At 36.1% G+C, this 17345-nt stretch overlaps 1 protein-coding gene across 9 annotated transcripts in view; it reads right to left on the bottom strand.

The window, feature by feature from the left end:
• NKTR (natural killer cell triggering receptor) overlaps positions 1-17345 on the bottom strand; it is a 57380-nt gene that overhangs the window by 14246 nt on the left and 25789 nt on the right. For 7 of the 9 annotated variants that reach the window (XM_039249846.1, XM_039249845.1, XM_039249847.1 and 4 more), the window contains 5 exons: positions 16396-16483; positions 7894-7923; positions 7009-7154; positions 5586-5808; positions 4734-4889 (listed from right to left, as the gene is read on the bottom strand). In XM_039249846.1, coding sequence (XP_039105777.1) covers positions 4734-4889; positions 5586-5808; positions 7009-7154; positions 7894-7923; positions 16396-16483 — 643 coding nt within the window. Of the gene's footprint in view, positions 1-4733; positions 4890-5585; positions 5809-7008; positions 7155-7893; positions 7924-10831; positions 10860-16395; positions 16484-17345 lie in introns of those variants that run through there. The other 2 variants (XM_039249851.1, XM_039249853.1) reach the window with 2 other exon arrangements.

Here is a 17345-nt window from a genome sequence, read left to right on the forward strand (position 1 = left end):
GGTGGATGCTGAACTGTCTGAGGCAACCAGAAGCCCCTATTTCATATTTTTAATAATTCATTTGTCTCCCCCACTCTAAGATAAGCTGCCCCTCCCTTCAGTGCTGCCACCTTATGGTAATGCTAAAAGTATAGTTTTAGGGGCAGCTATCGTCCTCCATACGTGAGAAGTCTTCATACCTCGTCTGTTTAGAGTTTATGGGCGGGGATGTGAGAGGGGGAGAGACAGAAAGAGAGAGAGAGAGAGAGAGAGAGAGAGAGAGAAATGGAAAATCCTGAGCACACACTGCACTGTCAGTACAGAGCCCAATGCAGGGGCACAATACAGTCCCATGAACCATGAGATCATGACCTGAGCTGAAATCAAGGGTCAGATGCTTAACTGACTGAGCCACCCAGGCACCCCACCTCAAATTTGTTTTTTATCTGTTATTGTGGGTTTGACAATGGCTAGCTTTTACTGCGTACTTATTATGTATCAGACATTATGTTAATAAACATTTTTAACATTTTTATTGGTAAATTATATAACATAAAATTGGCCATTTTAGCCATTTTTAAGTGCACAGTTCAGTGTATTAATTACATTCACAATGTTGTACATCCGACACTACTATCTTTCCAAAACTCAAACTCCACCTATTAAGTAATACCTTCCCCCAACCAAAAAAAAGGAATACCTCCCCAGCCCCTCCAACTCCCTCAGCCTCTTGTAACCTCTAATTTATGGCCAAATAACATTCCATTGTATGTATACAACACATTTTGTTTATCCATTCATCTGTTGGTACCTTGGGATCAGTGTCCACCTTTTTGCTAATGAACACTGGCATACAAGTATCTGTTCGATTTTTGATTTTCAATTCTTTTGGATGTATATCTAGCGGTAGAACTGCTTGGTTACATGGTAAATTTAGGTTTAATATTTTGAGAAACAGCCACTGTTTTCTAAAACATCTGCATCATTTTATTACTCCTGCCACCAATGTATAAGGATTCCAATTTCTCCATATCGTCACCAACACTGTTTTTATTTTAAATTATAGCCATCCTAGTAAGCAAGTAGTATCTCACTGTGGGTTTGATTTGTATTTCCCTAATGACTAATGATGTTAAGCATTCTTCACATGCTTACTGGCCATTTGTATGAAATGTCTATTCAAGTGCTGTGCCTATTTTTAAATTGAGTTGTCTTTCTGTTATTGTTGTCCATGCTTTTGGTGTCAAATATAAGAATCCACTGCCAAAGCCAAGGTCATCACAATTTACTCCTATGTTTTCTAAGAGTTTTATGATTTTAGCTCTTATATTTAGGTCATGGACTCATTTTAATTCTTTTTATTTTTTTAATTTTTTTTTACATTTATTTATTTTTGAGAGACAGGGTGAGACAGAGCATGAGTTGGGGAGGGGCAGAGAGAGGAGGAGACACAGAATCCGAAGCAGGGTCCAGGCTCTGAGCAAGCGTTCAGCACAGAGCCCAATGCCGGGCTTGAACCCATGAACGGTGAGATCATGACCTGAGCCGAAGTCGGAAACAACCGGCTGAGCCACCCAGGTGCCCCTTTAATTCTTGCATATAATGTGAGGTAGGAGTCCAACCTCGTTTTGCTACATGTGGAAATCCACTTGTCCCAGCACCATTTATTGAAGAGACACTTCTTTCTCCTCTGAATGGACTCTGCACCCTTGTCTGAAATCAACTGGCCACGTATACTGGTACGAATTTATTTCTGGAATCTGAAGTCTATCCCATTAGTCTATATATCTATCTTTATGCCAGTACCACTCTATTTTGATGACTACAGCTTTGTGTTAAGTTTTGCAATCAGAAAGTATGACTGCTCCGATTCTGCCTTTCTTTTTCCAGATTGTTTTGGCCATTCAGGGCCCCTACTATTCCATATGATTCGGGATACTGACTTTTCCATTTCTGCAAAAAGTCTGCTGAAATTTGATAGGGACTGCATCAAATCCTAAACTTGCTTTGAATAGTACTGACATTTAACAGTATTAAGTCTTCCAACCCACGAACACTGCAATGTCTTTCCATTTATTTAGGTCTAAATACTTTGTGATTTTCATTGTATAAGTCTTTCACCTTTTTAACTGAATTTACTCCCATTTTATTCTTAAAAAAATTTTTTTAATGTTTATTTATTTTTGTGAGAGGGAAAGAAGGAGGGAGGTGGGAGGGAAGGGCAGAGAGAGAAAGAGACACAGAATCTAAAGGAGGCTCCAGGCTCTGAGCTGTCAGCACAGAGCCCGACGCAGGGCTTGAACTCGGGAACAGGAAGATCATGGCCTGAACTGAACCAACTGAGCAAGTGACCTAAGCACCTCCCCCCCATTTTATTCTTTTAATGTTATTTTAAATGCAGTTGCTTTCTTAATTTTCTTTTCAGATTGTTCACTGCTGGTTGTTAATAAGCACTGTAAAGGTATTAATTAGCTCATTTACTTCTCTTAACAGCACTATGATGCAGGCACTATTAACATCTTCATTTTAAAGACAGAATTTTAAGATAAGTGGTTAAAAGTCTTGCCTAAAGACACAGAAAGAAATGCAACTCTTAAAACCAATATATTGGGTTTTCTAAGGGTCCAGATAAACATATAATGATACTGTAAAAAAGTATCAACTACAAAGTATAAAACAGATTTTTCAGCCAATTCACAGTTCCTAACATGACTTAATTCTCGCAATGAGAGAAGTAGGTACTCTTGGTAGGCAACTGTTAACCCCATTTTCCTTGGGAAGAAAAAGCAGTGAACTTGCCTACAGGTGTTCAGCAACAATTAACATTTACCCAGGAACCTTTTAGGTACTGATCCACTTATGCCACCCTCCACCTGACTGCTGGACGATCAGCAAGGTGGCAAGTACATATGGCTGACAGTCCCTGCTTCTTATCCTTTCTTATGTTGAGTTTTTGTAGCACACTTAATTATAGCGCCCAAACAAATGATGAAAACCTTAAGGACCCTAATAAAATAGATCAATGGGCTATCTTTATACAACACAACTAGCAACCAATTATGATTTAAAATAATTCTGCACAAATCACTTCCAAAGATGTTATGTGACTAAAGAGTGATGACCAAACAAAATCACCAGTGGTAATCAGCACAAATGCAATCACTGCTTTAACAATACCAGATAACAGGGGTCGGCAAGCTTTTTCTGAAAAGAATCCAAAAGTAAGTATTTTGGGATCTGTAGGCCAAGAAAATGAAGGCTATTATGTAGGTACTTACAAAAGAAAGGAAACAAATTTTCACTAATATTTTATCATTGAAATTTGAAATATAACTATCATTTCTTTGTAATAAAGACCTACTAATAACAGGAATGGAGCTCTTTTAATGAGGGGAGAGAACATTTCACTTAATTGGGGTTCACAGTGTTCCCTATCAATATAGTGCCAATGCTGATCTGTAATGAAATTGTGCATCTTTCATCTTTAAAAATATCTTTTCACATAGATGTGTTATATGTGTAGTGCTTGAAATACTAGAGAGTTCTACCAGCATCACTGATGCAGCAGTGTAATGCAACAGAACACCACATTCAAATTCTGCTACAACTACTCAAGTCTGCTGCTGCTGCACAGAAACAGCTCTTACGTATTCTCTTACCATGAACAAATGGAAGTGGCTGTGTTCCAGAAAAGTTTTATTTATGGACATTGAAATTTGAGTTTCATATAATTTTCACAGGTCACAGAATATTACTCTCCATTTTATTTTTCCTACAAACATTTAAACATATTTTTTTAGCTCATGGGCTGTACAAAAATAGGCAACAGGCCAAATTTGGTCCCCGGACCATAGTTTGCCACATGACAGAGAAATAAACCTTTCCAGTTTCCTACTTTCTGAAAGCCAAATAGGTTTCATCAATGAACTTGGTGTCTTGTATTTTAAGAAGAAATCCCACTAAAATTTATTAACAGCCGAGTTTTAAAAAATGAAAACACCAGCCATTAATTCAAAGATACATCCAATCTTATAATAGCTTTCTGAAACAAGACAATTCTAGGCTTTAAAAATACTTAATAAATTCAATGATAACCTTATGTGGAGACCTGATTGTGAATAGGAGCATGTGCATGACCTCTGAATCTTCAATGTAACTCTTCATAGGGCACTTACTATTACACCAGCCACATTACAGCATTTCTGTTCAAACAACATTTCTTTTAATAATTCTAAACTTGAGTTAATACACAAAATATACTATTTTTTGAGACCAAATCTAAAACTACACATTACCTTTTCCAACGCAGGCAAGTTATCACTGAGCAAGCTCCAAGAGTCACATATTTATAATACTAAATTATATTCCCAATCACCATGCAATCAATTTTACACTATTCAAATTGGAACACATTTCATCATTCAAGTGGATCCAAAGAGTTCAACTAATCCTCTGTTCTGACAACCAAATCTTACTTCTAATGAAAAGTCAAGGAAAAAAAAGTAGTAATGAAATCTTTCCAGACCTCCGTAAGAACTTCTCTCCTGACTCACTTGACCAGCCCCCTTTCCCTACGAGTAGACTGTGAGTTCAAAAAGGCAGGGTGCATGTCATTGATTCACCTGGCATCTCCCAGTGTCGTTCAAAGAGCTCTGACTATGGGTCATACTCAATAAATGAGTGTGGAACTGCAATGAGCTGGTGGATTTATCATTCACAGAAATGAAAACACAGAGGTTAATCACCCTACTTACGGTTCAGGTTCCACTGTGACAAGAGGCATATCTCTTCTCAGTAAAAATCGGTTCTCCGGAACTGGAGGTATCTCTTCTGGTCGGACCACAGGCTTTTCCCTTTTAGCATTTGAATCAACTGACCTTTTTTCATTGGGATCACTCCTCTGAGAGTAACTTAGAGAGAACAAATTAAGACACCAATTAAAATGTGCAATGTTTGCATTTCACAATATTAAATAATAATATATAATAATAATAATAATAAATAGTGGGGTGCCTGGGTGGCTCAGCTGATTAAGCATCCAACTCTTGGTTTTGGCTCAGGTCACAATCTCATGATTCATGAAACTGAGCCCTATGTTGGGCTGTGCTGACAGCAAGGAACCTGCTTGAGATTCTCTCTCCCTTCCTCTCTCCCCCCCCTCCCCTGCTCATGCACGCGTGCGCTCTCTCTCTCAAAATAAATAAACTTTAAAAAGTTTTTTTTAATTATAAAACAGCAGCAAAACTATTAATAAGTCGCAAATCTCACTCAAAAAGTTTGCACAATTTTCACAAAGAACATATAAAACATCAACGGAGTGAAAAAGCCACAGTACTAAAATTCTGGTATAAAACTGTCAAATGATCCGTTTTTCTTTTAAGACTTTCAGGAATTTTTTTGTCACCTGCAAATACATAAATCTTTGATATGAAATGTCTGTGCTACCCCTAGATTTGCCAGACTGGATTTGTCAGATTTCAAATGAAAGTAGAAAACAAGAATGCTATCCTTTTTCAACAATAGGTAGTAAAACAAATTGCATAAACTTTCCCCATTCCAGGGTGTCTGTGCATTAGGTTAAGACTACCCTGGCATTTCATACTTACCCTTTTGGGCTCATTACATGTTTGTTCCTTGGCTCTTCTGAACTGCTTGCTTCCTTGCGTCTCTTTTTAGAATGCTTAACTTTTGGCCTCCTCTTATGTTTCCTCCTTCTGCTTTTCTCATGTTCAATTTCACTTTCTGAAGAAGATTCTGAAGAGGAAGAGGAATTGGAAGAAGAATCCGAGTCTTCTGAATGAGCTGGTTTCTTCCTTTTTTTCTCAAAAACTTTTAAGAAATATTAACAAAAAATATTAGTACTGCATTTTAGCATCTACCTTTCAGAGTAAAAAATAATAACACAAAACATGCTTTATAACAGCAAACTAAAGACAAAATTTAAGTAAACGTTTTTTCACGTTGATAATACAATTTGCTGGTGAGACAGTAAGGTAACAAAGCCACTGCCCTTATGAAGTCAATATTCTAGCTGGACCAGATAAGAAAATAAGTAAATAACAGCATAATATGACAAATGAAAAGATGAAAAGTGCTAGAAAACAAACACCGGAAAAAAAAAAAAAAAAAAAAAAAAACAGAAAAAAGAAAAAAGAGAGAAAAGAAAAAAAATAAAAAAAAATTCAAACAAAGACGCAGGGTAAAGCGGATAGGGAGAGATGGGCAGTAATTTAAGATAACATTCAAACAAAGACTTGGAAGGAAGTGAGGTATGGGTCATGCAGTTATCTNAAAAAAAAAAAAAAAAAAAAAAAAAAAAAAAAAAAAAAAAAAAAAAAAAAAAAAAAAAAAAAAAAGCAGGGTAAAGCGGATAGGGAGAGATGGGCAGTAATTTAAGATAACATTCAAACAAAGACTTGGAAGGAAGTGAGGTATGGGTCATGCAGTTATCTGGATGGAGAGTGTTCCAGAAAGAATGGACAGCCAGCACAAAGTCCCTGTGCTTGGCATGTCTGGGTAAAGGTCAATATGGCTGGGAGGACAATGGATGAGGGGAAAGAGGTGAGAGCAAGAGGAGAGAACAGACTGCCTTACAAACCAAGTAAAGACTTTAGCTTTGGTAGACTGAGAAGGGAAGCCCTAAGAGAAGATCACTCTGGTTGCTATTAACAGACAACACAAAGTCAAGGGTACAGGAAGGAGACCAGTTAGGAATTTACCGCTGCTAAGAAGAGATTATAAGAAAGACAGAGGCAAACTGAATAGTTATGAGGCTACTGCAATAATCCAAGTAAGAGGCAGTGGTGGTTTGGACAAGGCTGTAACACGGGAAGTAAAAAGAAGTAAGATTTGATAAGATTTGTTGATGGCTTGGATAAAGGTATGATACAGAGGCATCAAGGTTACTGGTGTATGTACTATTCGAATGGCCTTTTCCACTGCTAAAGTTCAGGAGGTTATCTTTAAGCTATAATCTTTGCCATGTTTTACCAGTATCCTAGCTCCCCTCCACTCGCCCAAAACTCTTACCATCTTTTGTTGATTTTGTGGCAAGCACCCCACAGTCAATAACTCGCACATCTGCATAAGGTCTGCTTGCAGCATCAGTTTTCAGATTTTCAATCTGTTCAATTACTTCAAAACCAGAAATAACCAATCCAAAGACGACATGCACTCTGTCACAATACAAATTCAGGAAAGAATTGGTCTGATGACAATTAAGCCGTAATCAGTAATCAAGACAACTGTCATAAATGACACGTCTACAGACCTAAATATAAAAGCAAAGGGTTTGATGAATGAAGCAACTAGAAGGGAATTAAAACTTGACATCTGCTTCATAAAACGGAAAAATTAAAAACACGACTCTGGGGCACCTGGGTCGCTTAGTCGGTTAAGCGTCCGGCTTTTGCTTAGGTCATGATCTCGCGGTTCGTGGGTTCGAGCCCCGCGTCGGGCTCTGTGCTGACTGCCAGCTCAGAGCCTGGAGCCTGTTTCAGAGTCTGTGTCTCCCTCTCTCTCTGACCCTCCCCTGCTCATGCTGTCTCTCTCTCTCTCTCTCCTAGAAATAAATTAAAAAAATAAAAACACGACTCAAACCAGGCCTTCATTTTCTGCTTAAAACAATATTTCTTAACTATTTTATGATGAAGAATCTGAGAACAATCAGATTGCACTTGATACTCAGAAACCATGGCTACAGGTCACTCAAGACAGCATGGCTGAGAAGTCTACCCATGGGCCCAGATTCAGTGGCCATATCACACTAACTAACCTGTGATCCTTAAGGAGTGGCTTGGCTGTCAGAGACTAGCTCAGAGATCAAGAGCACCCCCTAGAGGCTCATCCACGGTCCAATCTGCAGTGAACTAGCCATCTAAACAACTCCCCAAGGTAATAAAACATAACTCTTACCCATCCAAGTGTGGAGCAGGTTTGGTGGTACTGTGTAAACATCAACACAAAGATGGCAAAAACCAGGTGTTCAGGTGAACAGAGCAGAAGGGTTTAAAGCACAGCATGTAGAGAACAAAGAGGTAAAGATAAAAAGATAGGGGAAAAAGTTAAACGTGATACACACTTGAACTTAAAATTACCTTACAAACAGCAAATAGCCAATTTACTGGTTAAAAAAATTAACCTCAAGATTATAATTACAAAGTTGTATATATCTCTCCAATATGAGGACTATACCTATACATAACATATGAAATAGGTTTGAAATGTACAGCATATACAATAAAATTAAAGTTACTCTTGAATCCAAAAGAACAACAAACAAAGCAAAAACAAACTCAAAATTCATCAAGAGAATTAAAGAGAATTAAAAAGCACTATCATCTGCCCTAGGAAAGAAAAGTGTGATCAACACTTGCCCCCCACACTTCAATGAGTTCTTCCAGTCTTTACTTCTCATACTGAGTCAGTCTGCATCTTTTAGGAAGGCAGATGGAGGTAGGCCTCGGGAGTCCTGTTTTCAGGACTCCCTGTCCCTCCCACCTATGGTGAAGTTCTTCCATTCTCACAGTAACTCTGAAAAATGTAACAGGGAGCAAACCTTCAATGTGTCAAATTTCTGACAGCCAGCAAGTAATGATGGATAAATTAGAGACACGTTAAATTTCTATGGCTCAGAAAATGCCCAACCAGCTTCTTCTGGCCACAAACTGGCAGAGAGTCACTCTTGGGAAGACTTAATGGGGTATATTTAGTTAAGAGATTTTGAACCCAAACTGGTTTTTCCATAGCATTTTCACAAATCTTCACATTATGTGAACTGCAGTGAAAACATCCAAAAGCCACAAAAATCTTAGTTTATAAGAATAAGAAATAGAAGAATTTGAGAAAGGACACTGGATATGAGGCCATGTTAAAGCAGTTAACTGTACTAAAAGCTCCCATATCAACTTTTATATTCATTTTAAGGCAATTCTAAGACATGTAAGTCAACAAAGCACAATTTTTAACCTTCACAGAAATGTTAAAAATCATTACAAGGAATGGTAGATAGCATTTATATTTACATTAAGAATATTCAGTTCTAAAAAAGCCCTACGGAATTTTTAAAAACTGTCAATTTAGGAAGTTCAAGAATCTTAAAAGCAATCTTGAATTTTAAAACCACGAAGTCTCAAATTCTCCTTAGAAGACTGAGGAGTGGTAATTCAAGCCATATAGTAGAAATGAGTAAAAACAGAAGAAAGAAAATCTAGCAAGCTGGTGAGGAACTAATGATTAAATAATTAAACTAGAATCCAGAAACTACTTTGGATAGTAACTTTAAGATGGAAATGTGCTTCCCACAAATATAAAACTTTAGCAAAGCACACTAATGATAGGAAGAAATTAGTACGTATGCTAGACAGTGATTCCACTGTATGAAAGAACTAAGTGGGAAAATTTTTAAAGGTAGAAAATGTTCTTATAGTATAAGGGATCTATTTCAAATATGTAGTAGTGAAAACAAGGAGTGGTTTATTAATTAGATATATTCCCCCTCCTTCCTTGATCCTTTCTCTCACAACTCTTGAATCTTTCAGCACTAGGGAAAAGCCTACAGATTTTCTTAAAACATACAAAACCCAATTCAATTTGCTACACTGGCTATTAGGAGTCCTGTAAAAACCACATGATGTCAAAACTTTCGAGCACATGGTGAGATGAAAACAATCCAGCTAAGTGCAGTGATGTAGCAACATACTACTTGAGACTCAATTCGAAGACGGAATCTTTATGACAGATTCGAGTTTTGTTTTGAATTTACATGAAAACTGAGGACGAAAAAACTTGGGCCCTTTACTGTAATAGTGAAGAAAACAAATGAAGACAAGAACAATTATCTTAAGGACAAACTTCAGCTGGCCTGCTGTGCCTAAACTGGTATGAATAATTAAGTCTATCACTTGCATCTGCAGTTTGGAATGCAGAAATACAAATTTATACTTTGATTGGGTTAGACTACATATTAATACTAAAAGTATCCAAACAAAGAAGCCTTTTGGGGTTCTCAACCTACATTCCAGGAGTAGAAATAACAGTGTGAAGCAGGCACACTGACACTGGGCTGACAACAGACATGTAAAAACAAAGGACACTGCCAAATCGGCAGGGAGAAAGGATAAGCTCAGTCCAAGCTACTCAATCCTACTCAACCGGGCAAAGAGATCTCATCCCACCAACTCTTAATCGTACTGATCTCTCAAAACCATACAGTTGTAAAGGCCCATGCAGTGGGGACATATACTCAATAAGCTCAGGCTTTAAAGGCCAGAGATTATCATAAATATGTAAGTTTACACATGCTTATGAAAACATACCTAAAAGAGAAAGAACCACAAAGAACATTTCAAAGTATAAAAGCTTTTAATATTTTCACATTTCCATTTTCTCCTGTCACTCACACACTGATATTCCAGTTTCATCTACCCCCTGAATATATTTTTAAAAATATATGCATAAGGATTCATTTAAACTTTGTGAATCCTAGAAATCAAAGTGTCACTATTACTTCCGAAAACAATCTACATTTTTATACCATTATCAAAGAATCTTTTGGCCTTATATGGAAATTAACAGTTCTGTACTGAAATGAAATCTAAACCATTTTACACAATATACCCTTTTCCCCACCCTCCCCCAAAAGAGGTGTGGAAAATGGTGGAAACAAGCCACTGAAATTAAAACATACTTCTCAGGATTAACCATGAACAATAAAACACACTTGTTTTACATGTACTGCTGCCATAAATCAAGCAGAAAGTTTTTCTTAAAATCGTTCAATGCACATAACAATAGGATTAAAGAGATAAAGGCAAAGAAAGAGAAAGAGAGCCTTAGAGTAATGAGACATTACCTTTGGAGCGCACGGTGTAACACTCTTTCTGTAAATTTTACACAAAAATGGCAAGAAATAAATTGTAATACACTTTTAAGACAAGACTGATTCTACGTTTTAATATCAATATAACTTTGAAATTAAGTATTTTCAAGTTTTAGGCAAAGCAAAAAAGCTTTTTTAAAATGGAGGGCTCTAAATTTTCTTTCACATAGGATATGTACGTAGAGATGAACTGTGCTTAAGAAAAACACGGTGGTTAAAATGGGAATCTATCTGCTCATAACCTTAGTATTATAATTCAAACCTTAGTGTGAATAACAAAGCATTCTGTTTTGCTTTGCAAATCCTACAAACTAGTAATCAACCAACATCTTTCTCAAAAAGAGAATAATGTATCCTGAGTATACAAATCTAAATATCTGAATACGGGGGCAGTTACTACCAGTGGAAAGCAAAAACTTCAACGAAAAGAACTGAGTTAAGAGAATTCAGCACAAAATTTCAGGGAACTTTTTTCTTTTTCAGTAATTCTCTTCAAGTAGTTAAAGAATCTTTCATATTACTACATTTGAAATCTTTTTCTTCACACATCATGAAAGACCACTATTAGGAGTAAATGAACAATGTTTAGATTGTAGTTTCTGTTCACTGTCTTTACATACACTTCCTAGTTAAGTCCCCCCAAATAATAATAAAATATTATAGCAGCATAACTAGACTTTTAAGGATCTTCTTAAAGGATAAAAAGGCAAGAGAGATGAAAGTATTAGAGTGTGCTGTCAAATTTTGGCCATGATACTTGCTTTTCCTGCCTAATCTCTGACTTTCCCCATTGTAAAAATTTTTTTTCAAAAAATACACAGTCCGACCAACTGTAACTCCATTAAACTTTAAACATTTCTACTATAATCAGACCAAAACCCACATTATACACAGTGGATAAAATTCTTTATAAAGGCTTTGGACATACTAAATCTTGAAATATTTTAAAATAAGCTTTAATTTCCTATAAAGGCATTGACACATGAATCGCTGTTAAAAAAATAATACAATGCTTCAAATTAATGTGGTGTTTTCAATGGATGTTTTAAAAAGAAAAAGTGACTCCAGGTGTAAAGTAGTATGGAAATAAAAATAACCTATTTCTATCTAATGTAGCCTCTCACATGCAAGTTTTCCCTTCAATTTGTGAAACTACCACACAATGATGGAAGAGGCACCAAATTATATAGAGTGAAAGGGTCATGGAAACTAACCAAGCCAGGTTACAGAGCTCTTCCTGTGTGTTCCAAAAGTCACCAGAGAACTTTCAAAAGTTCAGCACTCAGCTTAACATAATACACATCAAACACTACTAGACACAAAAAATTCCTTCCAGGCTGCTAACACATATGTCACATAAACACTAAGTAATAGTAAGACTGGATGTTACAGATGACCCTTCATGTTCAGAGAACTTGGGTTTAAGGTAATCCAACCCATCAACATCTTTGTTGATGAAAAATCTTGCAATTTACACATGAAGATATCACCCAACAAAAGGAAAGAAAACCAGAACCGCCCAGGTTATTAACACTAGCATTTCTTCTCACACAAATTCAAGAACATGTGGAGGGAAAAAGCATTTCTGCACAAATTCACTGCTGCTACCCAAAATCTCCACACAGTTTTATAAACCCTTTAACAACAAACCACCCTCAGCTCCCCTAGAATGACCAGCACTTCTCTCCTACGGAGGCAAGCAGCCTCCTGCCAAGTCTGCTTAGAATACATCCTGGAACTTCTTTATGTTGTCCTCCCATAGCCCTATTTATGTCTGTTAAAATATAAAGCTTTTTGTTTCAAGTTTGACTTTCTTACATTATCTCGTTAACTTTGCAATCATCATGACCAATGACAGTGGCCAGTGACAAAGCTGTTCTCAGCTCTGTAGGTCTTCCTACTCCACAGCTGTACATAAGGTCCCACAGAATAAGCAAAGGGAGACCAGTGTAACCACCACGTCATCGTTCTATCCACAGCTGATGAAGACTGTGGCCTAATTTAGACAAATGAGCCAGCAGCTTCTTTGCAGCACCATTCAGAATCATGAAAATTAGGCAATTAGCAAACTCTTTCCTTTAGGCAAGACAATGTTTGCACAGAAATCATTCCTCATTTTCAGAAACTTTGGATCGACCTACACCTTCTGCCTTTTATGTCGACATTTTCATGCCAAAATGTTTACTTTACCTATGAGAATGGGATAGATACTTTATAAACCAAAAAGGAAAGACAAACTAACACAATGTGAATAGCAAATAAAACGAAAACAAAGGCCTCCTGATAGCTAGGTTAGTGGCTCTAACCCAGAAAAACGGTTATTTAACACAAAGCTATAAATCACCTGATTAATCTTTTTAATGACTACTTCATGCAATACCTTATCTTTTCAATGAATATATACAGAAACAATGAAAATTAGGAGACTGTTATTACTAACAGTCAAAGGAAAAGAAAAATGTTTCCCCGTGTATCATTTCATTTTAGCATTATACATACAAGGAAAATGCTGGTCTAGATGATCGCATCCTTTTTCCTCTATGACTTCACAAGTCTATAGCTTTTATTATGGTTTCTTTCTAGTGTTTGGCTTCAACAAATAAATAATTAAAAGAACAAAATGACTAAATACGGAGTTAATTTGGTTACTACATTGGTCCCAGGTCTTTGAATTTCTTCAAAAATACTTCGACATGACCAAACCATTATTTCCTTAGTGATTCATGGGGACAGTGCTATATATCATCTCTTCCATGTTTCTTGAGCAGTATTATTCCAGAAAGAATCAGTTTTCTTCTATTTAGACCCTCCCCCAAGGCAAAATCTTTGTGACTAACACAGTAGTAGTCATAGGCAGTAACTGCAAAAATCACAGCTTTATAGAAGAAAATGTGAGTTTTATGAGATACATAATTGTTCCATCCAAAGGAACCATATGTGTGCAATCATGTTTAACAAAAATTATATGTGCCTTAGGAAGGGGAAGTTTTAAGTAATAAAGACAAAAGTTACTGCACAAAGCACAAGAATCTTTGAGGAACATTTTGCAAATACACTAACAGTACCAAACTTACTCCTTAGGAATTACAAAATAGCTTTAAAATATGAGCTACAAATGCAGTTTTGCAAGGATGCATTAAAAGTCCTTACTAAGCCTATCAAATTGGAACTGTAAAGGGAGTTGGTGGTATTTTACCACCCATTCTCACACCACCCTTTCTTGTTCCAAATGCAGAAGAGCTGCTCCAGGTGACGAAGGGCAGAGCTGTGGTGAGAGGGAGGGATGCAGCCACCGCCTGGGGAGCTACTGGCCAGCCCTGCCGCCACCAACCCCCACAGCCCCAACTTTTTAGAGTGATTGTCTGTGACCGTTTACACAACTTTAAGATAATACATTCTTTTGTTTGTTTGTTTTTACTACTTCCAACTCCAAAAGGATTTGGGCTTGCAAGACAGAGATTTTCAAAGATTTCTCTTTCATGGGTCATTATCTCCATTTTCCCTTTCTATAAAAGCAAGGAGTGTTTGATTAGAAAGGTGAATGTTAGTTTTATTTTATCCTTCAACCCATGGGGACCTGGTAGTTTTAGCCAGCATAAAAAAAAGCACATGCCACAAAAATCTCTTTTTAAAAAAAAAGATAAGGATTTTTTTTGGTATGTGCAAAACCACTAAATTGCTTCCAAGATTGCTTTTAACTGCAAACTCATTTCCACAAGTAAATTTCAAACTGAAAGTAGAAAATTTTCTTTCAACACAAATTCACAGTGAATTTACTGCCATCTATCACTGCCATCTACAGTTAATTATGAAAACAAGCTTAAAAATTTTAATCCTAATTCACGAATGTTAAAACTTTCATTTGGCATTCCTTGTCAAAAATACCATCCAATGTAAAATTAAACTAGGTAGAAAGCAAAATGGCCTTAATTTTGTTTGATACTAAGCATTCCTAGAAAGGACTTAAGGAAGTACTAAAGAACACAGAAACAAAACACTGTATTTTTTGAAGGGAGAACCTCAGACACTGGGTTTTAATTAATGTATGTGCCTGCACCGAGTTTTACACTCTGTGCACGAGATGACTGGTGTGGAGCAATGGGAAGGGGCTGGTGCTGCCTGATCAATATTCATGTACCGATATAAAAAAAGAAATCTAAAAGAAACTTTAGAGCCCTCAGATGGTAGCTTCTAGACCAATGAATCATTAGTTTATCATGTTCACAGTTCAGATAAGCTTAAAAATGGAAAATGGGAAACCTCAATCAAAGAATAAACAGTTTTAAATTATTATAAAAGAAGTTTTTCAAAATATTTCCCACTTTTTGTTTGTTTGTTTTTGGCCCTTAAGAAGGTTAAGGATAGAAACATACTCTAGTAGAGAAGTCTTAATAACTACTGCTCTATGGGATCAAAACATGATCTAGGAACAAATGATTTTGGTCCTCCTTTTTTCCTGCACAGCTCCAACACTGTCATCTTCCATCAGCTTTCCATTTTTAGGACATTCTTAGAAACAGAATGCTCCTTATCTGAACTTTTATCAGATCATGTTGGAAATCTATTTTGCAGACAACTTTAAAATGTGAGATTTATTTTACATGAATAATTTGCTCCTTTAAAGACAGGGAAGCGCCATTCATACTCATACATTCAGAAAGATGACAAAAATTTTTTTCTGGTAAACTGTGATAAAATATTTCTCCAACATAGACAGCAAAACTCCAGAGATTTACTTCCAATCAAAAGCACTGAACTTCATGCTAGTCAATTATCGTTCGTATTTTACATCATGGGATTATAATAAAAATAGGTTTTAGAGATATAACTACAAGTCTGCCACAGTTCTTTCAGATGAGAAGTAAGTAAGGTTTTGGTTGTACGTTTACCTACGTGAAAAGTTGTTTATTTTTTTTAAGAAGTAAGTTCAGCATTCGGAAGTTTCCTGAGTAATAATCTCACAAGTTTTGGTGGAAATGACAGCAATATTGGGTTAATTCAATTATGCATAGAAATCTCAAAAGATTTAAGATTTTTACAATGCTGATGCAACACCAAATCAACTCATCTCTATACAGTATTAGAAATAATGGCATCTCTCTCAAATGAACTCAAAGAGTTCATTAAGAGAAAAAAAAAAGCCACCATAAAAAGGTTTACTCAAAATAACTACTTTCCAGGCCAAGAGTATATCTACTCCTAATCTATGAACAATTTTTAAATGTTGATCAACAGTTTATGTTCCAATCTAGTTTTAGCAAACTGAGCTCCCAAATTTGCTAAGTAGAAGCCAACATATTTTGAAAATAATGTACATCTTCAAGTTACATCTTGTAAGTACCTTTCTTCAAATGCAGGATATATGCTGAAAGCTGAGGCGGCTGTTAGAGCTTACCAGTTACTGTAACATTAGAAATTAAGAATAACGCCCAAGTTGACAGAATTCTAACATTAAACTTGGTTTAACTATACCATCTTTCTCATGAACAGCGCTTCTCTGTTTAAGAAAAGCTCATCTCTGAATTATGCCTACTCACATGAAAAACTGGGAACCATTGGTATGTTTCCCTCGATTTGCCATTGACAAAAGGAACGCTCTGTCATGTTTGAGAATAAAGTTTTCATCTGTTTGAAGAAAACACAAATTCGTCAGTCTCCAATTATAAGCCACTTTTAAAGTGTAATGTTTACAGTAATAAATAGAAAGCAAAGGATGAAATTCCTCTTCTGGTCAGTACAGATATTTGTCTGAGTATTTAGAAAAAAATTTTTTTAACTAATCAAAAAACAAAAGCATAAAAAGATCCAAGATACTACTTAAAGCCTTGAGGAAAAGAACACATATTTAATACTTGATACAAACAGCCTTAGAACAGTCACTTTTAGTAGTAACATACTTTGGCTACATGATACGCAGACTATTACTTTCAGGGAAAGCTAGTAAAGAAATTTTAGAAAAATCTTTACAGTAAAGCTCATTTCCTTCAAATTTCCAATTATCCTACGTAATGCACTCAACATGGGAGAAGTTTAATAATCTTATGCACTTAATTTCTATATGGTACATTTATTACTCAACTGTACTAAAGCTAGACTATGAGAGCAAAAACCAAAAACTTATATAAAGTAAGTTGTAAGAATATGCCTACATTAAATCAAGTATATAGATTCCTAACAACAGGATAAAAAATTAGCTAAGGTAGAAAATCCTATAAAAACAAAAACTTAAAGGGCAAAATATAATTACAATACATAAGTATCTGCCGCAGGGAACAACCACATTCAAGCGGCCTACAACATTAGTCTCAAATTGCTATGAGCTGACAGAACCAGCTAATGAGTGCTTCCTACTGGCTCAGAGGAAAAACTGAGTGTCGTAAGGATCACTCCGAGAGGATTTTAATTCCAGCAGAAATATCTTGAAAACTAATTTAAATTTCCTTTTAGCATTCATACAAACAAATCTTTCTTTAAAACAAACAGAAAC

The sequence above is a fragment of the Hyaena hyaena genome, unplaced genomic scaffold, assembly GCF_003009895.1.
Source record: "Hyaena hyaena isolate Hyena2069 unplaced genomic scaffold, ASM300989v1 scaffold_350, whole genome shotgun sequence".
Taxonomy (NCBI): domain Eukaryota; kingdom Metazoa; phylum Chordata; class Mammalia; order Carnivora; family Hyaenidae; genus Hyaena; species Hyaena hyaena.